General features: G+C 38.6%; 1 protein-coding gene across 1 annotated transcript in view; it reads left to right on the top strand.

Moving 5' to 3' along the window:
* Nucleotides 1-25,016, top strand: part of LOC139741513 (uncharacterized) — a 35,727-nt gene extending 10,711 nt beyond the window's left edge. The window contains exons 4-13 of the mRNA XM_071652095.1: nucleotides 5,806-5,922; nucleotides 7,766-7,909; nucleotides 9,376-9,521; nucleotides 10,931-11,022; nucleotides 12,243-12,353; nucleotides 19,022-19,093; nucleotides 21,272-21,343; nucleotides 21,830-21,901; nucleotides 23,077-23,148; nucleotides 23,855-25,016. Of these exons, the coding sequence (XP_071508196.1) occupies nucleotides 5,806-5,922; nucleotides 7,766-7,909; nucleotides 9,376-9,521; nucleotides 10,931-11,022; nucleotides 12,243-12,353; nucleotides 19,022-19,093; nucleotides 21,272-21,343; nucleotides 21,830-21,901; nucleotides 23,077-23,148; nucleotides 23,855-25,016 (2,060 nt within the window). The remainder of the gene's footprint in view (nucleotides 1-5,805; nucleotides 5,923-7,765; nucleotides 7,910-9,375; nucleotides 9,522-10,930; nucleotides 11,023-12,242; nucleotides 12,354-19,021; nucleotides 19,094-21,271; nucleotides 21,344-21,829; nucleotides 21,902-23,076; nucleotides 23,149-23,854) is intronic.
* Nucleotides 25,017-26,891: the final 1,875 nt, after the last annotated feature.

Raw genomic sequence — 26,891 nt, 5'->3', positions numbered from 1 at the left:
TCACAACCAAAAAAAAAAAACAAAAAAACAACACCAACAACAACAAAAACCTCGCCCGAGCTTGTTCTACATAGCACCGACTAACCTTATTCCGCAGTCTGGATTTCGATTTTTGAATCACATCATAGGATATGTTTAGGAGTGAAGGATGAACTGGTCAAAATATACCTTGTTGTCAGGTCCTCTCCCGTACAGTATCCGTCAGATATGATTAAGCTGACATTATTGCGCAAAAATCGTAGACGGCATCCACACTAGGCAGTTTCCAAATTGGCTATTTTGACAGTATGACAACGTATGTTACGTGGAAAGAGCTCATGGCGACATTAGACCGTTCAAGAAGCGTCTCCAGCACATTCTCTTTAAAGTTTATTCAAAATCATGAAAAGATGGGCCTCATGGACTGAGAATGGAGCGAGTGAATCTCCTTGAACCAGATGGTCTCCTCCTTAATGACCCCAAAGGAAAAGCGGAAGCAAGAAATCCATCAACTCTTCCAAAAATATTTCAGAAAACTCCTGCTAGATCTCTACGCTGGCTAGTCTCGAACGTGTTTGCGCCGCCTTGGCCCGAACAGGTTATTAGAGAGCCCCGTATAGAAGTTTTTCCCCACAGAGAGACCGAGACCGATCAGGGCTCTGTTTGATTATCCTAATATTTCATTTCGATAGATTTTCTTTCTCTATCAACGCTGAAATTAAGTAAAATTATAACCATTATGTGTATATTCCTACCATCTGTTATCGCCATCAGATCGATACATTATGCTTTTTTTTTCTCTTTCTCTCTCTTTGTCATTTACTGGTCTGAACTTCTATATCCGCTCTCCTTTTCTCTTTCAAAAACAATGATCAATAGGGGCTTACAGCTAAACAAGCTTGCTTTCCTGTAGGTCCCGTCATACTTCTTTTTGTACAACTTGATTTCGATTTCGACCAGATATCATAATTGCTGTGTATATCATATCATTATATATATCATGATATGTTTGTTTTTTATATGTTATTCACAAGCTACGGGAACCTGTGCTATCACTTTCGATGTAATATTGATATCATGAGAAGTATGAAATGAATTGAAATTGAATTGAAATATATCCTCTCCCTCTCTCCTTTGATTTCTTTACCATCAATACAGTTCTGTTAGAGTCTCACACTATACACGTCATCACCGTGTTACATAATATTTGAATATGTAACACAGTGATTACGTGTAGTGTGAGACTCTTATTCCACTTTATTGTTTTTGTTATTATATGACAATAAAAGAGTGAGTACTTTTCTAGTCTTAACGGAGAGGGCCACGTCAATTAGTTAAGTGTGTCAATTCTATATTGTTTTTTTATTGACCTCTTAAGATATTTGATTTGTGTTTTGATTATGCACCTATAGCACCCTGTATATCGGATTCTGACTTGTCGTTATTTTCCCTTAATTTCTGCTCTTGCTAGCTTATAAACGCACTATTTTACCAGATCATCATTGATGAGTATAGAAAATAATGCGTGCTATCATCAAGGAGGTTGGAGGGAATGAAGTTACAACAGTCTTATTTCGTTTGCTAGAAAGTAAAACTTGTGTTTTTGGTATATAAGGATACGAAGTGCTAAATGATGTCACAATGCTCTGCAAAGACGTGTGAGTGTCGGCATGTGAGTTGAGCATCAAGTTACTGTGCACACAATACCAGATGGATTGCCTTCAGAGGTGGAAATGAAGAAAATGAATAATGTTATGCGACATTTCTCTTAAGCTCCACCCTTAAGTATTACTCTTTTCGATTGCTATATCTAATTTTTGTACACGTCGCAAATCATGCAATATAGATTTTTTTTTTTTGTCGTGAGGCCTATAATATTCGTACGTATTTTATTATATTGTGCTTCTTTCAAACTGGTAAACAACATGAGTTGGCAAAATTTATGTACACTTTGAATTGATTATCACTTTTTGGTTTTGTGGGATATAGGTTGTGGCATTATTGGTTAAGAAAATGAAAGATTGCATAGAGAAGGAATTTATAACTAAACACATTAGGAAGTTCGACCTTCATTATCATGGACCCCTATGGGACTATATAATCTGTATGCGATATTTGCGCTTTAAGTCATTAACACTGATGTATTGCTGTCGATTCGATCAGAAACCTTATACCCATGGTCTATTAAATTTTATGCCACAAAAACCTTAGTGTAAATGCCACATTCGATGATATTGAACGCTCTACTTAAATTCCAAAAAAACTAAAGCACATGGTAAAGTATTAAAAACATTGATTATGATCAGTTTGGAATTTGGGTGACACTGTTATACTGTTGCTGGTAATATGCAGACAGCATTGATTTGAATGATATCTAATCGTAGTCCCTCTTTATTCGTCATTATCAGATCGGGTTTTTTATTTAACTCTCACTGAATGTTATCGAAATGTCTGCATCTTATTTGCTATAGTCGTTAGGATTCGAAGGTCGTAATGTTTGCTTTGAGGTTGATTTTGTTTTAAAAATGTCCAATATGTTATTTCGGTCCGTATACATCATGTTTATCCAGCAAGTATTGGTATCGGCATTCACCACTGTTCACGTTGCTGTAGTGGTGAAACAGCTGTCTACCATTCTCTGGAATCTATTCTCCTCCGCTGTACTGATAAACCAGATAGACATAAAATGTGGCCAAACTGTCTTGAGAACCTTGTGTATGTGTAACAATATTGCCAAGCTCTAAATTTCAAGTGGATTCTCCAAGATTGCTCATTAATGTTTCAAGAACCCAGTCATATCGATATGATGATTAAAAAAACAACAAAGTTTATTATGATTGTTTCAGCTCCATACAACAAATTGGCAAAAAAACTGAATAAGAGCTCCCGCTTGTGCTCCGATTTGGTTGTGACATGTTTCACATGAGTTTATAGCGTTTGCAAGCTGTGTGATTAAAATGATAATATCTTTAATCTCAGGCTGACGCAGAAGAAGCATGAGCTTCTCCAATACTGTTGGCCGAACTGTAATGTATTGTTGTAGTGTTAGATTGATACAATGTACTTGTTTCTCATTTCTAAACAATAAACAAGAGGGTCTAAGATGTCACGGTAGACCCTGATTATCTAGAGCCGACCGCCACTATAACTTGACCGTTTCGCGCCATTTCAGAGATATGATACAAAAGCGGTTTGCTCATGAGTAATTACACTTCTTATTTATTGCTCACAGTAAATGACAAAAGAAGCTTTTAAGCAGTCCCCTCCATTTCCAACAAAGTCTCTTTGATACAATAAAGTTACAGCTTATGATTGTATTTCCTTTGACAGTATTTTCCTTAATTGTTGAAATGAGCTGCATTATTCTGCATATGTATTTTTAAAATGGTATATATTAATTTAGTTTTGTTGGAAATGAAATAAATGAAATGAGAAATGAAAAGAGCAACTTAGTTGATTTGTTAGTTTGGTGCAGTACCTTAATGACGTGAAAACCTTACGTACTCGGTTGATGATCTTTGTTGTCTGTTAAATTGAATCCATGTTTTTAGGGTGTGGTGGAACATGTTTTCTGAAATAACAGGTCAAGGGAGAAAGACGCCTATACCTGTTTATACTCAATAGGGTAGCTTGTGCTACGTGGCCTCGGTGTGAGGCAACGATTGACTCCGAAAACATGCCGAAAGTTTTCTTTTTATTATATTTTTTCCATTTTTTACTTATTTTGCCTTGATTCTTTCGCTTTCTCCTCTCTCCCTCTCCCCCCCCCCTCTCTCTCTCCCCGTGGGTGTGTGTCTCGCCGGCAGACACCACGTGTCATATTTAATAAACACGTTTAATACTATTTGAAGATTACTCTTGAATAAAAATAATGAGACCGAGCAAATTATTTGATCCGTAATCATTTTGTTCGGAAGCATTGCTCTGTTGCAGAGTTAGTATGAAATCATGTGGTTCCCTGTTATTAGTTTCTGTGTACCATATCGAAACGTAAAGTAATCGTGTAAACTTTACTTTGTATCAAATGATGTTCATTCTTAGAATACCATTGTCGCTTTTATACGATGCGATCCTATTTTTTGTTTTCATGACTCCCGTCTCTTCCTCGCGAGCAGAAACTGTTTGAACCTACGTGCGAAATCATAATTATTTCACGAAGCGCCGAGAATTGGGCAAGAATGTGCAATGACAGTGCATGGAATTATCTTTATTCCTTTGTTATCTCTTATAGATATTCGACAATGGGAGTCTACTCTACTCTGTGTATTTCATTGGGACTGCTTATTTTACGAGCAGGTAAAGTATAATAATCCTATATCAAGAAAATGCGCTGTTACTATGCAGTATTATGTCCCCCCCCCCAAAAAAAAAAAAAAGAAATTACAATCAGATTTTCGCATTGATAACACCCAATATGATTAAAATGTCTAAATGCTACTTTAGAGTCTTAAAATATAATATCTTAGCTCTATTTTGCAGAAAACCCCATTCAATTTGGTTAAGTGGTCACATAGAAATGTGGGTTGTTGTATAAAAAGCATGTTATGAGTGTGATTCTTCCAAGTTTAGCACTTCGATGCTCTTGTGTGTGAATACAATAGACATCGATTGGAGGGAAGAGATTTCTGACATCCTCTATGAAACTCCTCATTTCTCTTTGACCACTAAAGCAAATCGAATTGGCTTTTCTGCAAGATGTGGGCAATGAGTTATTGTTTCATACCCTGAATTTGTATTTAGATTGATTCACTATTTTTAAAGATATCATTGCGGTGGGTCCCAATGCATTTTTTTTTGGGGGGGGGAGGGGGGACATGCGATATTGTAGCAGCTTTATAACGCTGTTAGCTTTGCTTACTATAGGAAGACATGGAAACCCGTAACGCTTGTGAGAAAAGAGAGGTTCGCTGTTTAAGTGCAATAGTCGCGCCGCTATGATATACTAGGCTTGCTGAACCAAACTAATAACATTTCGCAAATGTACCAATTGTTATTATAAGTGACAAATTATCAAAGAAAATAGGATATAGCTACACATTGAAGACGATCTTTGGTGATAATAATCTGAGTGGAGACAAAAAAGAAGCAAGAATCACTGAAAGGACAATATGCTAAGGAGATTACTAAATATCAAAAAAAAATGATGCATAAAGTTAGCATATCCCATTTAAAAAGTGGCGTACTTTTGGAGTCTCAACTGACAGACTTCGAAGGGAAGAATGAAGGTCTATTTGTTCACACTGATACTACAAGTCATGTCAAGCACGCAAATATAACTGTTTGATTCACGGGTGACTCAATTTGATTAAGAAATTTTTCATCATAATGAAAATCATATACCGAAAAGCAAGTAAAGCTGAACGAAATTGCAATGTGCAAGTCATATCCTTCGTTTCAAAGTCCCGCTTACAGAAATTGCGTAGGTATCCAAGTATAACATTGGCTGCAATATAACGAATCTGCATGAAATTATCATTGCGAAACTTAGGGGTTATGTGACACCATGCATTTGAGACAAGTTGGTTGCTCATGGCAGTCGGACTGGTTTGATTATCAGTGATACGTTGTACTGTTTTATCTTCCCGATAAATATTACTAGTACTCGAATGTCTGAATCGACTCTGAATTGACTCTGAATTATGTTGTAAACGGTTATATCTATGATATATTGTTTACTCTTTGGCAAGTTTTGTTCAATTCCACTGACTTTTGTTCGATTCCAACTGACTGTTTGATATGTATACTCAATCTCTGGTAAACATGGAATGTTTCGTTGAGCAAAGAATTGAACAATTTTCTTGATTCTAATCTAAAACTGATTTTCAGAGGGGCAGCCACTGGAGATCGGATGCTGTTCGCCCCCGATACAACAGGCGGACCAGCTCGACGCAAGGTGCCCAAGCAACGCAATGGCGAACGAGTGCGCCCCCTTCGGCTGTTGCAGTAAGAGATGATGCGCGGCAGATAGTATAATTATGCATTGTTGCTGTAGCTATCAATCAATCACGCGAGAGTATTATATAAGCAATATAGTACTATGCAAGCAGTAACCAGTAATTGTTAAATGCTACCGCTTCATTACAGTGTTATTGTAATACACTGCTCAATAGTCAGGCTTTATGACCCTCACCTACGAAGGAGAGACTTAAACGAATTCAAGCGGTAGTGGTATGTATAGGTTGATAGCTGGTCCATATTACTTAGACTAATAGGAATTATTGTATTCCAAACTGCCTATTGGCGTTGAGGACGCCATCTACACAATATACTAATATTCATTGCAATGTCTGACATAAGAATCTATTCGAGCTGACGAATTTTTGGGTATAAAGCGAAGCCTGAGGAAGTGTGACATGTGTTACAAGCTGATGTAAGGATATCAGCTTAATCATTATGAACTCGATGCTATTCGACAAGGCATCTTGGTACTTTTTAGCGTCTCACGGAAGTGCCGGAAGCTGATGACTTCTTTATTAATTTACGATAACAACGCTAGAAGGAGAGTCTCACAAGCGCCAAATTCAGGACCGGAAAGGGATTAATTTAAACTCACCTGGACCCTGTAATCTTTTATTTTTTTTTCTGTGCCAATGAGTATAATGTGCACAAATTTCACACACATACCTGTAGATAAGAAATCAACGTGGCACACAGAGGGTTGACAAGTCTTCTTCAAGTCTTTCTCCACTATTTAGCTCGCTAACGAAGTTTTGATGCTGATTGTTACTGTGCTACCGTAAAAACCGACCAGAATCTGGATCTAGTTTGAGCAGGGAGGTGTTAGAAAAGGAGAGACAACTCCTGCTCTCCTTTGAAGTCATGCGCGGCACCGCCGAGAAGTTATGCGCTTAACTACAGGTTGAAATCAGGTGCTTTGACAAAAGAGAGCATCAATAATCGGGACTAGCGCTCTCACATCTAGAAATACTTGCTTCTACTGCATTTCGCTCTCTCTCTTTCAATGTGATGGCAACAATGAATTTGTGTACCTTGAATTGGAGCAGCGAATCAAAATGCAGTGTAAAACTGACAACTTTAACAGCAAATAGTTTAAAAGCACGCTGGAGCACGCTTTAGCGGAGTACTTTATTTGATAGATCAAAATATCCCAGATTAAAGGATAGAAAACTAACCTGCGGAAATGTGCGCATTATAGAAAACTTAGGTTTTTAAGAAGGCCTAATTTTCATTTCATTTCGATTTGCGCATTACAAAGATACTAGAATTGCATGTTTATAATATTGAATTCTTTCCTTAACTACTCTTAATCAATTCGAGTATTTCATTTAACATTTCACAGTGAAATAAAGCTTGTAATTCAACGATAGGTGAAATGCGTTCTTCGTCTCCAAACTTCGCCTTGCAACAAAAGCGGTGCAGAGCATGACTTCAAAGCGTGTATAGTGGAATGCTAGACATCCCATTGTAACGCTTTGAACCCAAACATGTTTTTGCATGAATTACGAAGAGTTGTCTCTCCTTTTCTAACACCTCCCTGGTTTGAGCTTAGGGATCAAGTTTACCTCAGCCACCCCTCTATTGAGATCTTTCAGCTCATGTCGTCGTCCAAACAGAGTCTATCGTCACGTCCTCTCATTGACTTCTATAGTTACGTTGAATTATTAGGATACGAGCATTATGTTGTAAACAATGTACTCAATAAAAAGAATGATGATAAAATTACGATTTTTTATGTAGGGCGGAGACCCAATTAAACATGATTATGATATACTAAGTAGGGCTAATGTCATATGATTTTGTATATCATGCTCTATTCAAATCATAGTCTTCGCCAACATTTCATCGCTCGGGCTAACGCCACAAGTCATGGATCCATACGCATGTTTAAATTCGACGCTGGTGATCGAGCGGTTCAGGGTTTGTGATGGGACGCCAGACTGCCCGAGAAGGGACGATGAGTTGTTTTGTTGTGAGTATAATTAGTTGACCTCATTACTGTCGAATCCCCGACGGAGGAACACTTTCTTTATTCGGTTGTTTCCTCTGATTGGGCTTTGTGACACCAAACACTATAATATGTGAAGACTTTATGTCGTCATCTGAAGGTGATTAGGGAGCTTTAGATTTTAGACGCGCGGACGTTCAAAGGGAAAAAAGCATGATCTGAGCGTGCGCAGTAGCGCGGGTCATTATACTGCGCACGCTCAGATCATGTTTTTTTCCCTTTGAACGTCCGCGCGTCTAGCTAAAATCTAAAGCTCCCTATTAACTGCACCATGGGGACCTAGGTCCATGACTGCACACAGAGACCACTGCAAAGAACAGTGTCATATATCTACTGAGTATCAATATCATTCTGAATTGGGAAACATCTTCTTTCATGAAGTACAATGGTGACTCTTGGATGAAAATATTTTGTATTTCGCCGGCGTCCTTTCACACCAAAACAAAACAAAACAAAACAAAACAAAAAACAAAAAATGTTATTTTGGATGAGAATAGCTAATATTTTCTTTAACTTCTTTTCATACTCTTATTGTAATGAACAGCCTTGCAATTTTAAGATTCGTCATTTTCACTGACGACGATGTTTTTGGAGTTGATGAATCAAAATCTAGAATACTTTGCGCCAAAGTTAAAAAAAGGGAAGGTGGGGGAAGGGGGGGGGGGGGGGGGAACCTTGGTAATAGTCATGTGCATTTTTTTCTACAGATCTGTATCACGAACCATCCGCGAACTATGCATAATATGCTTACATGAGACACCATTACTATCGTACATCTTGGTTTCTTTCTTTTTACCGACTGCAAAATGTATAAGCAATTAATGTATTTCTAACTGTATGATACTCAATTAGCGTTATACACGGTAACATTTCGAGGTGGCATTCTTGACCTATATTTTGTATTTCGCTTAGGTCAGACTCATGTTGCTATCGAAAACTCGTGAATCACTAGTTTAGATTCAGGGCTTCTATTTTTGTCGCGTTGTTGTTTCCTGAACGCGCACCATCGAATGAAGGAATACAGGTTCTCAGGATAATGCCATGTATGTATTATGTATCGATGCATGTGGTACATTGGAGACATGATGACGCGAAAGCTTTTAAAGGATTCAAATTACTGCACCAGTGATTCAAGCGTGGAGTTGTGTTATAGCTCCATGATTCAAGCGTGGGATTTCTGTGTAAAGATAATAATAATAATTAAAATGATGATAATAATAATAATCTTATTTATCCAGGGTAGTCTCTTCTGTGTTGCTATGGCTCTACCAGAGGGTCATTGCCATTATCATTACCTTAGCGTTGCAAGGTACTCATTTATATACCCGTGTCGAGAGTGACACAAGGACGTAAGCACTGGGCGGGATTCGAACTCGGGTCCTCCGAGCGGGAGTCGGAAGTCTTATCTGTGTACAATATTTCTCTTCCAGACCAATACCCCTGCGCTGTCCCGAATTTTGCCACATCCTCGGGTAACATCATCGCACTTTGTCCCTTCAACAACACCTGCTACCAACCTACTGCATCCTGCCAGAGTAACCAGAAATGCCCCATGAGGCGAGGATCTACGAATGAAGTTTGTAGTACGGGATCATTCATCTTGTTATTTCCTTTTTTTTTTTTGCTTATATATATACACATATGTATACATATTTATACAGGTATATGTATATGTATAAATATATATATATATATATATATATATGTATATACATCATACATATGTATATATATATATAAATATATATGTATATATATATATATAAATATATATGTATATATATATATATATATATATATATATATATATATATCGAGAGTAAAGAAGAGACGGTATAGACGTAGCTTTTGAATCCTCACAATTTGATTTTACTTCTCGAGCTTTCGGGCCCTGCCCTTTATCAAGACTCTCTCCTCTCTCTCTCTCTCTCTCTCTCTATATATATATATATATATATATATATATATATATATATGTATAAATATATATATGTATATATATATATGTATATATATATGTATATATATATATACATATATTTACTTACATATACGTGTATATACGTAAAACTTAATGTAAATGCCGTAAGCTTTCGTCCCCCCCCCCAAAAAAAAAAAAAATGCTGTTCCTGACTTATGACGAAATCGTAATAGAGAGGAGATGATAGTTTTTGTGATAAGAAGACTGATTATAACTAGAGGAGGGAGAGTCAAGGTGATAAAAACATACGGAAACCAAAAAAGAGAGGAACTGAGAGGAAGTCACAATATCATTGTATTGTCCAAACAAGATAACCGCTGTAATTTATAGTATAAGCCAGTTCGGAGAATGCTCATGTGCACATGGGTACAAATGACCTTTCATTTTTCTCAGTTGGTTAAGCACTTCACTCAGTTCAAAGTGACATAATATAGCAGCTTGCCCAACATAACAATTTATGGAACTTGTATTCTAACAAAGAATGAACCTGTGTAGATGAAGTGACCAGAATGGTTAGTCAATCAACACTTTGGAAAGCTTCTATTTCATTGTGCTGTTTTGAATCATTAACAAACTTTTTCTGTTAACATTGCCAAATACCAGGCTTACTGTCAGGTGGATGTACTGGCAGGCACCATTTATAGGGAATCCATGAATAATCATAGCATTACAGATGCTTATCTAAGTGAAATAACAAACCAACCTGTCTCTCGGTACAAATGACCTTTTTCTGCTCATGCTCAAACTGGAACCCCGAACTGGCTTATTATTGCTCTTTCAAATGGCATGCCCTTTGATATTTCTCCAGCGGTAAAAAGCACCCACGTTGGCGTCTTGGTAGAGAGCGACAAGTAGTGGGTTTAAAGACCTGTGGAGCGATGCCCGCATTCCCCAATTGAATTTACGTCCACAGTCTCCTGTTCATAACCAATCCACTTTAACGCACCACTAACAGCACAACGGCAAACAAAATAAATAATTTCGTTGTTTTCACCCAGTTGTAGAACAATGTCCCAACCGCTGCGTTTGTGACATCGGGAGCATCTATTGCACTGGAGAAGACGGCAACCAAAATCAAACGCCTCCACCAGAGGGTGTGAGTGTCTTGTCTTCCGGAACAAGGGTGTTGTAAGTTCATTTCCATTTCATCGAAATACTCTAGCATTTCATTGACCCCCACCACGATAGACGTATAATGATTAACAGTGCTGTTTTCCTGCTCTAATGTAGTATTACATTCAGAGCAATCCTGTTCTATGCAAAACGCTATCCCCTTCGGGAGAAACCATAGGCTTAGTGTTCATTTTTACTCTATCGTTATCCAGAATTGTACTTTATTCAATGAAATCTGTCAATGAAGGATAATTTCGCATCATCTATGCATTTATTGGAGTGGATATACACTTGATAACACTCCGGAATATGCTGAATATACATCTTATCTTATAAGCTTAGCATGCATGGAAACCATATTGACAGTAGTGGACAAAAAATCAAAACGAACTAAAAACGGCTCGCACTGGTGAACCATTACTAGGCAACCGGATGTTGCCTGCATTACCACCACCATGTCAGTGGCAACAAGAATAATAAAAGGGTGCTACCTGATTACATTATGCTTCCTAATATAGGCCTAATAAAGAAACTATACTAACTTGTCAATAACCATGCTTTAGATATGTAAAGATACGTTTAAACTGCCATATGGCATATACAATTGAAGACAAGGAAAGACATAAATCTAAATTTGGAAAGAAAGTTCTCAGTTAAAGAGAATAATTGTGCAGGGATAATTTCGTGCCACAGTTCGATTTAATTGCACTACATCCAGCGTTTAAATTGAATAGATATTTCACTTCACTCTCTTGACATATTATACTAGTAGACGTCATTCGTCATAACAGCGATAATAACGATTTCACATTCTAGCATAGCATACAGTAATGTAAATTGACTAAGCATTATAATGACGTCAGCAACAGCGTGACGTCATCTTCATACTTGCAATGCTTTGTTAACATCTCTGGTCTATTTGTTTCTTTTATTTGTTTATCTGATTGTCTTGTTGATAAAAAGGATCCTTATTGTGATTGAGCTCTGTCAGGAATTAATCATTTGATAGTTATCATCATTGTTATTATTATCATCATTATCATTATTATTATTATTAGTAGTAGTATAATCATTATTCCCATTATTATGATTATTATGACTATTATCATCATCATCATTTTTGCCGTTGTTGTTGTTGTTGTGGTTGTTGTTATTGTATACCTTGATTATGACGATGTGTTCGATATTTTTGTCCCACTACAGTACTTATATTGAGTTTAGGGGGAGATGCGAAATCAGACGAAATGCGTCGAGGGCGTTCGTGAATGGAGCCGTAGTCATCGACTTGGCGATCGCGCCTTATCTCGACACGCTGTGAGTATCAGCAAAGTACATACCACGTGCATGCTGTCGCCAAACCATAAGCTTCAAATTCGAGGTTCATTCCTCCAGCATGGCTCGATTTTTTTTTCGTCTTCCTTGTTATCTACAGAGACCCGCTGTTGCGTTGCTTAATCACCTAATGTTGCCTATAGCCCATCTCCAAGCACATGATTTACTCACTAAAGTAATTATATATAACGTATGGTAAACAAACAAACAAGCAAACTCTGACGTACAAGAATCGACGTGACAACACTTTTCTTGGTTGTCTTTCTTTTTTTTTCTATGACAGAGTGGTTTCAGCTCCAATGCCAGTAAGACAACGGTATGATTTGTTCATTGAAGACGGTGCCTTCCAACCGACTTCGTATCTTCTCGCGTTGTAAGTATGCGTTATGATGATGGTGATGATGATGATGATGATTTTTTTTCTTCTTTTTTGATGACCCCCGCCAGGAGGTGAAACCTACGACCGGCGAAAGTTGTGTTTTCGATGCCATATCTTTATCCGTCAGTCTATCTTACTCTTTGTTTGTCTGTGGACAAGATAGCTTTAAAACAAATAATGAAATTTCATCAAACATGAAACTTGAGTAGATAATGAAGTAAGAGAGAAATGATTAAATTTTGGGGTCATGCGGACAAAGGTCAAGTTCATAAAAAGGGTCACGGGACATAAATGAGTTTAATATCCCAATAATCCTAGAACAAATGATTGAATTTTCATCAAACTTGCGAGGTGTGTTTATAATGATGTAACAAAGAACAAATTTAATTTCTAAGGTCATGAGGTCATAGGTCAAAGGTCATAGGGGACCAGAAGTATATGAAATAAGCTTAATCTCCTAATAACTCAAGAGCAAATTATCAGATTTTCACTAAATTGCAAGGTGTTTCCATAATCTCGTAAGAAAGAAACGATTAAATTTGAGGATCTTGAGATCAAAGGTCATAGGGGTCATAGAGTACATAGAGTACGGTGAGTTGGCTCAGTCGGTAGCGCGTCTGCCTCACGATCACGCGGCCCGGGTTCGAACCCGAGTCTGGACTGAGCAATGTTGTGTGTAAACATACCGTCCCCTCTAGCAAGAGGCAAAACACTCTGTCCCTCGGATAGGACATAAAATGGAGGTCCCGTGTATGAGAGAGTCACAGCTCATGCACGTAAAAGATCCCGCTTCATTCATTCATCGCAAAGAGCAGGGTGTCTAACCCGGTGAAGTGGTCCTACCCCACATCCAACTGGACCCCATGGAAGACCAGCTTAGTGTAGCTGAATATGGGCTATCCAGCCATCTTCACAGATGGAAAATGAACAACAACAACAACAACAACAACAAATGAGTCCTAATCACCCGAGTACGGATAAGTGGATTTTCACAAAAGTGCAGACTGTATTCATAAGGAACCAAAAAAGATGTAATCAAATTCGGGAACACGACGTTACAGCTCATAGGTCATAGGGGTCATAAAGGACATAAAGTAAGCTTCATCTCCCAATAACTGAACAGTGGATTATCAGATTCTCACCAAAGTATATTGAAGCGTAGATGTCCTATTATACCAATATCTTTGTGTCGAAGATACTGCGTACTAGATGGCGATATTTTAATCATGGCTGCTTGGTGGAGGTCTGCTTTCTCGGAGTGCCCTTCTACTCTTTCCTTGCATAGGCCTACTAGCTTTGAAGGGGATGGCTAGTAACCAACGGCGTAGCCAGGATTTCATCTTAGGGGGGGCGGTTAGTCTGCGAGGGAGCGAAGCGACCGAGCCCGAGCGAGCGGAGCGAGCGAGGGGGGGAGGGTGTGGGAGGGGGGTGTCCCCCCTCCCACGGTAAGAACTTTTTGCATTTGGATGTTGTAAATGGTGCAATTTGATGCATGTTTTTGCGCGTTTTATCGACGTGAAACAGTCCCACTTGTTTATGGTAGCAGTTTATTTTGATGTAGATTATTATTGAACAATTGCCTATAAAATGGTATGATTTAGATACACTTCTTGTATTAATTCTTTTCACTGAATATCATGAACTAGACTGAACCCGAGCGAGCGGAGCGAGCGAGGGGGTAGGGGAGGGTGTGGGAGGGGGTGTCCCCCTCCCACAGTAAGAACTTTTTGCATTTTGATGTTGCAAATGGTGCAATTTGATGCATGTTTTTGGCGCGTTTTATCGACGTGAAATATTCCCACTTGTTTAAGGTAGCAGTTTATTTTAGTGTAGATTATTATTGAACAATTTGCCTATAAAATGGTATAATTTAGATACACTTCTTGTATTAATTCTTTTCACTGAATATCATGAACGTGACTGAACCCGAGCGAGCGGAGCGAGCGAGGGGGGAGGGGAGGGTGTGGGAGGGGGGTGTCCCCCCTCCCACAGTAAGAACTTTTTGCATTTTGATGTTGCAAATGGTGCAATTTGATGCATGTTTTTGCGCGTTTTATCGACGTGAAACAGTCCCACTTGTTTAAGGTAGCAGTATATTTTAGTGTAGATTATTATTGAACAATTTGCCTATAAAATGGTATAATTCAAATACACTTCTTGTATTAATTCTTTTCACTGAATATTATGAACGCCACTGAACCCGAGCGAGCGGAGCGAGCGAGGGGGAGGGGAGGGTGTGGGAGGGGGGTGTCCCCCCTCCCACGGTAAGAACTTTTTGCATTTTGATTTTGCAAATGGTGCAATTTGATGCATGTTTTTGCGTGTTTCATCGACGTGAAACAGTCCCACTTGTTTAAGGTAGCAGTATATTTTAGTGTAGATTATTATTGAACAATTTGCCTGTCAAATGGTATAATTTAGATACACTTGTTGTATTAATTCTCTTCACTGAATATCATGAACGCGACTGAACCCGAGCGAGCGGATCGAGCGAGGGGGTAGGGGAGGGTGTGGGAGGGGGGTGTCCCCCCTCCCACGGCGAGAACTTTTTGCATTTTGATGTTGCAAATGGTGCAATTTGATGCATGTTTTTGCGTGTTTTAACGAGTTGAAACAGTCCCACTTGTTTAAGGTTGCAGTATATTTTAGTGTAGATTATTATTGAACAATTTGCCTGTAAAATGGTATAATTTAGATACACTTGTTGTATTAATTCTTTTCACTGAATATCATGAACTAGACTGAACCCGAGCGAGCGGAGCGAGCGAGGGGGTAGGGGAGGGTGTGGGAGGGGGTGTCCCCCTCCCACAGTAAGAACTTTTTGCATTTTGATGTTGCAAATGGTGCAATTTGATGCATGTTTTTGGCGCGTTTTATCGACGTGAAATATTCCCACTTGTTTAAGGTAGCAGTTTATTTTAGTGTAGATTATTATTGAACAATTTGCCTATAAAATGGTATAATTTAGATACACTTCTTGTATTAATTCTTTTCACTGAATATCATGAACGTGACTGAACCCGAGCGAGCGGAGCGAGCGAGGGGGGAGGGGAGGGTGTGGGAGGGGGGTGTCCCCCCTCCCACAGTAAGAACTTTTTGCATTTTGATGTTGCAAATGGTGCAATTTGATGCATGTTTTTGCGCGTTTTATCGACGTGAAACAGTCCCACTTGTTTAAGGTAGCAGTATATTTTAGTGTAGATTATTATTGAACAATTTGCCTATAAAATGGTATAATTCAAATACACTTCTTGTATTAATTCTTTTCACTGAATATTATGAACGCCACTGAACCCGAGCGAGCGGAGCGAGCGAGGGGGAGGGGAGGGTGTGGGAGGGGGGTGTCCCCCCTCCCACGGTAAGAACTTTTTGCATTTTGATTTTGCAAATGGTGCAATTTGATGCATGTTTTTGCGTGTTTCATCGACGTGAAACAGTCCCACTTGTTTAAGGTAGCAGTATATTTTAGTGTAGATTATTATTGAACAATTTGCCTGTAAAATGGTATAATTTAGATACACTTGTTGTATTAATTCTCTTCACTGAATATCATGAACGCGACTGAACCCGAGCGAGCGGATCGAGCGAGGGGGTAGGGGAGGGTGTGGGAGGGGGGTGTCCCCCCTCCCACGGCGAGAACTTTTTGCATTTTGATGTTGCAAATGGTGCAATTTGATGCATGTTTTTGCGTGTTTTAACGAGTTGAAACAGTCCCACTTGTTTAAGGTTGCAGTATATTTTAGTGTAGATTATTATTGAACAATTTGCCCATAAAATGGTATAATTTAGATACACTAGTCTTCTTGTATTAATTCTTACACTGAATATCATGAACGCTGTCTGTTCAGCAATCAAACAGAAAAAGCATGCACACGAGGGTGTAGATAGGGGCATATCCCCTCCCACACGAAGGTGATTTTACGTTTTCAGACCTGAAATTCAGCGATCTGGTGCAAATTTTTGGTGCAATACTTTTTCATCGAAGAATTAAAATCACGGAATTTAGCTCTTATTCCGAATGTGCACCATCTGTGCGTATGTATAAAGTCTAGTGAGGTATAGAGCTTAGGGGAAGGGGGATTCCCCTTCCCGCTCGCGGAGCTTTTGCGTTTTTAGAATTGAAATAAAGCGATCTGGGTATAGCCACAGTCTACTTCTTTGCATGGCCGGGGGGGGGGGGGGGGGGGCGAGCAGGGAGAAGGCGTGGGCGAGTGTTATCTCCACCCTTCCCTTCCGATGGAGCTTTTATCTTTTTAAGGTTGAAATTGAGATATCTCGTATACGCATATTTGATGGAATCAACATTTGAGAAATCACCAAAAAAAAAAAAACTGATTTTTTTTTTCTTGGGGGGGGGGGGCTGAGGGAGGAAAGGGTCGATTAAAAGGGGAAATTCCCCTTAAGATACATGACGGAACCATCAGTTTTCGGAATATAAGTGATATGTCTTGTGCACTCAGAATTATTCAGAATTTTGTGTAAATCTAAAAAGTGTACTTGGCTAGGGAAAGAGGCACAGAGGGGGAGGGTTTGGGAGGGGGATACCCCCTCCCAAGCACGAGAGATTTTGCATATTTTGAATTGAAATTCAACGATCTGGTGCACACTTTGAGTGAAATATTAAAAAAAAAAATATCTTATTTGATGAAAGGTTGCAAAGGAGACCCGCTTCATGTGCATGCATACAGTATACACGCATTTTTTTTTCCGCCTCCCAAATCCCCGGTCCAAATCTTAGGGGGGGCGACCGCCCCCATCGCCCCCCCCCCCCCCCCCCCTGGCTACGCCAGTGCTAGTAACCGATCAGTGGGAGTTAGTGGGAATGCTGGGAGATGATTGTTCCACTTCTTGTGGGATTCATTATATGTCTATTGTTGTGTGAAAATTATTTGCTTCAGAATTTAATGGTCTCATATTCAAGTAATGTGCAGTTTAATGTTTCCAGGTTAGCATGCCTGTACAGTAATGGGGCGATTAAACTGCACATTACTTGAATATGAGACCATTCTGAAGAAAAATAATTTTTCACACAATATATATATATATATATATATGATGTACTCTTCGATGAATCCCACAAGCATTCCAACTGATTCCCACTGATCAGGTACTAGCCATCCCCTTTAAAAAGTTGGGATATTGGGGAATCCTGGAACGCTAGAATCAGAGCAATTTCAGTTTTGATATAACATCGATATTTCATAGTATATGGTGGCCGTTTAAAAGCGATAATGAAGATGATGATATTAACAATAATGGAAATGATGATGATGATAATAATGATGATGATAATAATGATGACAATGATGATCATAATGATAATAATTATAATCATCATGATATCATTTCTTCATTTCCATCAAGCAGGAATAGACTCATTGAAGCCTGTCATGACATAACTTTGAATTTCATAGTATTTTTTATGTTCTTTCCGTCAGACTCTTGTGAAATGTAATGATTATGAAGAAATTATGATTATGAATATCCTAAAGAAATTGAAAAGTTGATCTCCAAGTTTGGTGTAGCATGCTATTATTTCCAATTCAACTCTATACATCCAGGTAAATTTCAGCATGTTGTGGACTGGCATTCAATTCATGGAAAAATCACTATGATTTCAGTAGTTACCAGAGACATCATCCACTATGCTGAATTTGTAGTTGCGAGACTAAACATTCTGATATAAATACTTGACACCAACTTAAAAAAGAAATTGAAATAGCGGTAAAACCGCGGAATGCTTTTGGATTGAATAAACAATGGAGCCTGCCGTGCATACCATAATCGACCGACATGAACAAAAGGCATTTAACAAGTCATCTGCTTGCATATCATGCAGATTTCGTGCAAACACACGTATGCTTTTGTGCCTAAAGCTGGTAAATAAGAATAAAGCAAATAAACACACGATTTTATGTATGATTATTAGGTTGGTGAAAAGACAATTTTGCAACTATAAATGGATGAATTCTCCAATTCTTTATTTTTTTTTCAATTTCTTTGCTCAGTGTCGGACTCATGGGCCTTGTTTCTCTACTGTCGTACTTATGAACCTTATTTGCTTAGTGTCGAGCTCATGGGCTGTATGACTCGTGGGTTGTATGACTCATAGACCCTCTTTTCAATGCCGAATTCGTGGGCCGTATGACTCGTGAGTGTCGGTCTCGTCGGACGGGTAGGATGGCTCTTTCTATCCACTGTCATATTATTATCACTGATATAAAAGTTGAGAGTTTGTCTTACTGTACTTTTATTGATGTTCTCTTTGAAGGATCTTAAGGGGGAGTTCACTGTCTAACATCACAAGCCTGATGCTCGAGGGACTGTCAACACTGACCTACATGTAAGTTGATCATTTTTGCATCTCTCTCTTGTAAACCCCTAACAAATATGTTCGTTATTATTTATTACACCAACGAATTTCTGGTGATGAAATTAGCTGTATTCTTAAATGTCATGAATATGTGGAACCAGACCGCTTAAAGGAGCGATTAAGATTATATCATATTACTTAACTATATCGCTGTCTAGAACAAGTGTCAATGGAAACTTAAATTAGTTTGCCACATACTGGACTACAGCATAAAACTAGTCCTACATGACAGTCCAGCAGGACGAAGTAGCATTTTTTTTGTGTGTCCAGCAACAGATTTAAGTTTTCAGTATATGTAGAGTGCGAACATAGACTTTCTTCATCTCATTTTGATATTAAGTACCATTCCTTTCTATCTTCATGCAGTTCCATCCGAATATAAATTTGGCTTTCTTTAAATCATGTAAAGTAGACCTACTTTGATATCAGTGCTTTACCACATTTATCATTAACAGTTTAATGACATACAAAACAAACAAACAAACAAACACCGAATCATGTCACCGATTGGCTAGGTGTAAATCTTTCTCTACACTAATTTGCCATCATGACATTATTTTCCGAATTATAGTGTAAGAAATGAATATGGCGGTATCAATAAATATTGATGTGTTGTTGCTGTCATGACCTCGTTTTATGTCACGTAGTTTCAAACTAGTTTACTAAGGGAAAACAAGTTGAGTATTATAGACAGTGTACGGAATAGTTGCCTGTGACGTCATGTTTTGTAGTATGATAGTTCGCTGTCGTCTGAATCGATTTTTTTTTGTGTTGCGCTCTCCATAGAATATCAGAAATGTGTTATTGAAGGGATCCAGTATCAAGCTCAAATGGACAGAAAAGGTTCAACTTTCATATATAGATCGCAAGTGTTTGTCATTTATACCAAAGTTCAGCTTTAATCGACAAAAAATGACGGATTTCATGTGGGAGCACATTGCATATAGTTTTACGGATGTTTGAATGATTTCTTTGATGAGTAATAAAGGATGAATAATGAATTGCAATCATGAATAAAGACAATGAACAGTGTGCCACATTTTGATTCCATTAAAACAGGATTAAAAACATTATAAATTCATGCCCCGTACATGTATATCACATCAACAGGAATTTCAACTTCAACAGGATTCGTTCACTCGCGGCGGGCACCTTCATAGATCTCATAAACCTGGAAGTTTTGTAAGTAGAACAAAGTACTAAATGGTCGGAATGAGGAGTCATCTTAACTTTTCATGGTGGGGTCATAGGGCATTTTTTGTCTATTTATATGTCCGTCAGTTTTTCCACTTCCTTCTGTGCCTTCTCGCCCTCTTATCATAATGAAGAGTATAATAACAAAATGTTACGGACGTGAATTTAGCAGTATAAGCAGAGGAAAACTTACTTTATCGGTAAGACCATACTGAAGATCAGCTTCAAAACACACACACACACACACACCGATTTAGATGATTCAAGTGATGAATGAAGTAAATTCTTTTAGGACAGTTGTTATCATCTTTTATGTTCTTTAATTTTTCATAGAGACGTTTTAGACGTTCATTCGACTCTCTCGCCCGTTTTCCACCATTCGCTTGTTTCGAATGTATTAACATGAAATCGTGTCTTTGTATTCCGTCGTGTCTGTTGGCCTCCCGTGAAGCGTGTATTCACGGTTCACACTGTGCTTCGTACTCGCCAGTGCCAAGTCAATGCAGTTATGTTTTGATACTGAAAAGGCATTGATAATCGTCTTTTTGCATGGTTTTCAAGCACGAATGCTTTCAGGATTTGTATAATGCGCCCCTTGCCCTCATGCTTTCCTACGGTGATCGCGTGAATTTTAATAGGGAAGATATTCAAACCAAAACGTGCGTGACACATGCGATTAAAATGGGTCCTATCTACCGACAATAAGATAAACCTGCCATTTTCAATTGTCTTCGAGTGATATATTACATCTCAATTCACATTCACATTAAAAAAAGTCCGACCGTATCTTGGCATAATTCATTATTAGTTAAGTTAAATTATTTAGTTTAACAGCGCTCCTTCGAAGTTTTTCAAACGCTGTCCATCAGCTTCTATTCTCACATGTATAATCTGAGAATTGTGTCTTTTTTTTCCTTCTATGTCGTTTCTTCCCTGATATATTCATATCTACAGAACCCTTCAAAGTAATGACATTGAGTATATAGAAACAGACGCATTCGATGGACTAATCAGCCTTAGAATACTGTAAGTATCAGCATTGTATAAGTCTTGATATATTCCTATATTTCTACTCTTATTCTGAAACGTTTTCCAGCTTTCCTATGCATCTTGTCTGTGTTTTATAACGTATAGTAAAGAACTCAATTCATTCATGAACCTTTCATTGTTTATCATTGTCTATTATGATGCATTTCTTTGTTTTTGATGCGGAATACAGTCTCTAAAATGCTAAATGTAATTCCATTATTCTTCGATTGGCAACATGTTCAAGAAGCTTTAAGTCTCAGTACATCTCTCAAGTTGCCAAGTATTAAAACGAAAAAGTCTATATTTGTGAAATTTTAGCAAATCATAGTGAAATTCTACCAATGTTTCTCCCATATTGATATTTGGAAAAGATTAACAATAATCAAGATTAGTCAATTTATGATGATACTATAATTTCTACAACAAAATCCCACAAGTATTTCTTGGTTCTAACTTGTAAACTACTGTCTCCTCATGCGCTAGTGACCTCGGAGGCAACGAAATCTCCCGAATCGACTCGGGAGCGTTCTATTCCCTGATTCGAGTCGACGCAATGTAAGTTATGACGAGAAGCATGCAGTTCGAAATTACTACAAATGTTTGCTTCTCATCCTTGTGTATCGAAAATGTAGTAGGCCTACAAGAGCTTGCATCTTGCAAGATCATGTGGCAGACAAATGCTACAAAGATTTGGACAAAGTGTATCGGTAACTTCAGTTCGCCCAGTTGCCTGTAACTAGAGGACAGAATGTTGAGCACTCTTCGAAAAGACTTCCCGAAGTTAAACTCTGTAAAGACTTCCCTAAGTTAAACTGCGCAAAGACTTCCCCAAGTTAAACTTCGTGAAGACTTCCCAAAGTTAATCTTCGCAAAGACTTCCCGAAGTTAAACTTCGCGAAGACTTCCCGAAGTTAAATTTCGTAAAGACTTTCCGAAGTTAAACTTTTGCCAATGTGACCGCGGATATTGAAAATGACCATTATCAGACATGGCACTATCTGCATGCTATACAACTAGCATGCCACTTTTGTCACATACAGTTATGGTTCCCTTTCCACTTAAGTCTTTCATCGACCTGCACACAAAATCCGACCTAATGTTTCGTGAAAACCAAACAAAAGAATGGATGTGTCACACTTATGTGATTGGTAACAATTTTGCAAAGATGATTTTTGATAGGAGGGATTGAAAATGCTTACTTACCGAATCAAGAACGTCAGTTGTTTTTTGCATGGTACAAACCGAACGTGAAAGTAACTTAGTAAAGGAATCAATGCTCCATTTAGCTATTTTTGATGACCTTAAAGGTCCAGTTTACCTTTGGGAGCAGTTATTTGAAAGATGTTCAGGATATCACATTTGACGCATATGTGTATGTCTCTTTATAACAAAATATCCTGCCTTATAAATTTTTGCAATAAAGCCTGAAATATAAGGAGATATCAATATTTTTCTCAATAAACCTAACAGTAGAAGGTGTAGTCTAGAAACATTTCTATTATAGCTATTGTTCACATTTTATGTATTTGACAATGCTGTATATCGATTAAACGGACTCAAATTTTTTCAGCGGTTGTTTCTATCCCTAACTCACATTTTGGAACTATTTCAAAGCACTATATAATGGGTTTTCGTTTCATAAGCGAATGATAAATTATGTCTTAAACTTTGCTAAATATAGCCAATATTACTATCTTTATTATATTTATTATCTGATTATCTTTCCCAAGAGTGTTGACAGAGGCTGAGCTGATCGAGCTTCCTGTCGATATTTTCGAAGGACTGGATGGACTCCGAGACCTGTAAGCATAACTTACTCTGTATTCATTTAATTAAAGATTACAACACCTCAAAGCTTCACTTCTATTTAATTTCTTGGCTGGATGATAATCTCCTTGTAAATGAAGCAATAGTCTCAGTAAAAAAAAAAGGAAAGGAACAAACCCAAACAACCTGAGCTGCATGGGCCCTTATGCTGGCAATGTAGGTCTGAATGATTCAGTAAAAAAAAAATAGGCCATTAAAAATTATTTGCAGCTAGATATCATTATTAAATGCTTAAACGAGTACAAATCTATGAGGAATGGGGTATACCATACATATTTATCAAAGCTGTTACGACCTTATCAATGTAAAGGTTCACAAGCAAAGCATCCCGTCCTTCTTATGTAAGATTTTCTAAATACCCTGCCATCTCTATGACTTTGCCTGTTGGATTATTACGACTATTACTTTTTCTTTACTTACCTACGACAGTAATCAATGGGCAGTAATACTATTTGAAGATGAAGAATTTGAATGACAGTTTTAATTTTTCCCCAGTCCTGATAATTAGAAGGAAATGTTAACAGTGGTAACCGTGAGACATTCTACGTCGGTGTACGTCGCTCTTCGGTGTGAGGAGTACGTGTTCAACCTAATCAGGTATTTACATGATGTTTGTATGCGTTTTTATAGGTTCTACCTAATCTATAATTGTCATCATTTTCGTCTGTTTGGATTCCACAGATACGTAAGCGATTTCCGTCTCTGCTGTCGGGTTACGAATCTAGAGAACTGCGTCGACTACGCAGAGACCCGCTTCTCAACCTGCACAGGAGGTCTCCTCCAGTACCAGGTCTTGAGCGTCTTCATGTGGATCCTAGGCTTCAGCGCCCTGCTCGGTAACGCCTTCGTCTTGGTGATGCGTCTGCGTGAAAAGGGCGGCCGCAGCGAGAAGGCCCTGATCCAAGCCATAATGATCATGAATCTGGCGGCCGCCGACTTTCTCACCGGCGTCTACATGATCTTTCTGGCGTCCGCTGACGCGGCGTACGGGAGTAATTACTTCGTGCATGCCCACATTTGGCGTAAAGGTCCGCTGTGTAAGGTAGTCGGAGTCATCGCGGTGTTGTCGAGCGAGGCCTCAGTGCTGATGATCACCCTTATCAGTCTAGATCGACTCCAGGGCGTGGTCTTTCCGTTTTCCCGGTTTCACCTCACTAAGAAGTCGGTGAAGATCTCTGCGGCTGTTATTTGGATTGTGTCGGTGATAATGAGCCTCATCCCTCCCATTGTCACTCACGTCCTTTCCAACGGGGACAGCTTTTATATCTACTCTGACGTGTGCCTCGGACTTCCCCTGATTCGTAGCACAGAAGTAGAATTCACCTTTCAAAATTTTGACAGTACTGCCAATGAGAACAATCAGCCGGTTGTGTCAAGTGCGGCAGTGGGAAATTACATGTACTACAGTATCATTGTCTTCATTGGAGTCAATCTTCTTAGTTTCCTGATAATTCTGTTCATTTACGTCACTATATTTGTGTACGCCCGGAGGTCTGCGCGGAAGGCTCAGCGCACGCCCGAGCGGGACCAGGAACTTCGTCTCGCCGCACGCATGGCGCTGATTATCGGCACAGATTTCTGTTGTTGGATGCCCATCATAATAATGGGCATTCTAGCGCAGTCCGGCGCGTTCGTGATACCGACAGCGCTGTATGCATGGTGCGTGGTGTTCATCCTCCCCATCAACTCGGCAGTCAATCCACACCTTTACACGCTTGGAGATCTGTACACTCGCAGACGTGAAGAGCGAGAGAGTCGAAAAACCTCGTCATCAAACTCTGGTGTTGAATATTTTCCAAAAGAGAAAAAGCCACGACAAGCTTCTAAGGAGTCAAACTTTTAATACATTCTTTAAAGTGATAGAGGCTAAATGGTGACACTGTCACTTACACCACTGTCACTTTTTGCCAGAAAAGTTCCTCTGAAATGTAGTTGAAACACACAAAAGATATGAGAATAGAATGAATGACGTGGACCCATGCGACTTTATAAAAATGTTGCATGGATTCCAGTTTATCAATGCATAGGCCCAACCTGTACCTGTACGTGTGCTTATTAGTGTACATCCTTTGTCCTAGTGATCAGCGTTAACTGGATACAAACTCTCTATTCCATTCTTGTAAGACACTTTCATCTTTCATTGTATATACGAATATATATTTATGGGCAGCAAATTCATCTATGTAAAATAACTTGTGACACGACTGAAACAGTAGATGAAAGGGGGTTGTCCCGTTCAGAGACCATTTGCTGTTAATCTTGATATAGAACGACGATCTTTTATCAAGATTCTCTGGAATAGAAAAAAAATGAAGCAGAAATTAAAATCTTTCAACAAGATCATTTCCGGCACGAAAGGTCTTGGATTAGATATCCTTATCCTTATCCTTCATTGGTAATGGTATCATTATGATTATCACAATTCAAGGAAACAAAAACTGAGTGTGTACATTCTGTAGTAATTTCATTGGTAATACATGTACCCCTGACGCCCTCTACGAACTGCCGAGACAGAGAAAAGAGAACATGTATTTAGTGCCTATGAGGATAGTGTTGACGTACTAGTGATTAGTTTAATAATAGAAATTCTATTTTATGTCACTGATAACAGGGTACTACCTGTAGTCTAGCATGGAAGACAAGAATGCTGAAATCCTCTATGACGCTGTATACGTTACAGATCATAAAAACATGAATCACAAGGTAACACCCACATAGAGAAATCACTAAGGGTGGGATTTCACGGAGCACGCGAACGATTTGCGAATGACGCGAATGGCAAAATCCAGCATTCGCATTTTAGTCTGCAAAAGATCGCCAAACAAACGTGAGGGTTCGGAAGCGTCGTCAATTGTTCGCGAATGTCGTTTTTACTTCGGCGATAATTTCAAAAAAGTTTGAAATTTTTTGCGAACCTTTTCCGCACACTTAGTCGGGATTTGCTCGTGAATTGTTCTCGAAAGTGTCTTTAAAGCTTCGTCATATGCGCAAGACCTTCGCAAGACACGCGCGATGTTCGCAAAATGTTCGTGAAACCCCAAACAGACTCCGAAACTTCGGAGAATGTCTCGCGTATGTTACGCGAAATCTGCGAAGTTTTTCCGATCATTTTACGACGTAATCGCGAACTGTTCGCGTACCTTTTGAGACATTCTCGCGAACGTTTAGCGCACGTTTGAGGGATGTATGCCCTGTACGTTTTCTACAAATAAAAATCGTAGTATACATCTAAACATCAAACAATTAAATATTAACAACTATAGTAACGAAAGAAATTAAAGACTAGCAAAGAGAAAGAATATTTGATATACAAAAAAAAAATCGCAGAATACACTTAAAATCAATCTTAAAGGGAAGGTAAACCCCAAGAGCAATGTGGATTGAGTGAAAGCAGCAGCATTAGTAGAACACATCAGTGAAAGTTTGAGGAAAATCGGACAATCGATGCAAAAGTTATGAATTTTTAAAGTTTTGATGTTGGAACTGCTGGATGAGGAGACTACTAGAGGTTATGACGTATGAGTGGACAACAATACCAAGAAAATATAAAGAAAATCCTGCAAAAATCCATTTTTCATGAAAATTACAAATTCCATCAACTTGATATTGACATATGTTAAGGGTTGCAATTATTCTTCCTGCTTTCTGAAAGCGGTTGGTCCATTGCTCTTTCATAATTCTAGAAAAGTGAATTTTTGTTGAATTTCCTTTATATTTT

This window comes from Diadema antillarum, unplaced genomic scaffold, assembly GCF_040938485.1.
Source record: "Diadema antillarum isolate AM-2024a unplaced genomic scaffold, OU_Dant_1.0 seq00000932_RagTag, whole genome shotgun sequence".
Classification (NCBI taxonomy): domain Eukaryota; kingdom Metazoa; phylum Echinodermata; class Echinoidea; order Diadematoida; family Diadematidae; genus Diadema; species Diadema antillarum.
This window is presented reverse-complemented; position numbering and strand designations above follow the sequence as displayed.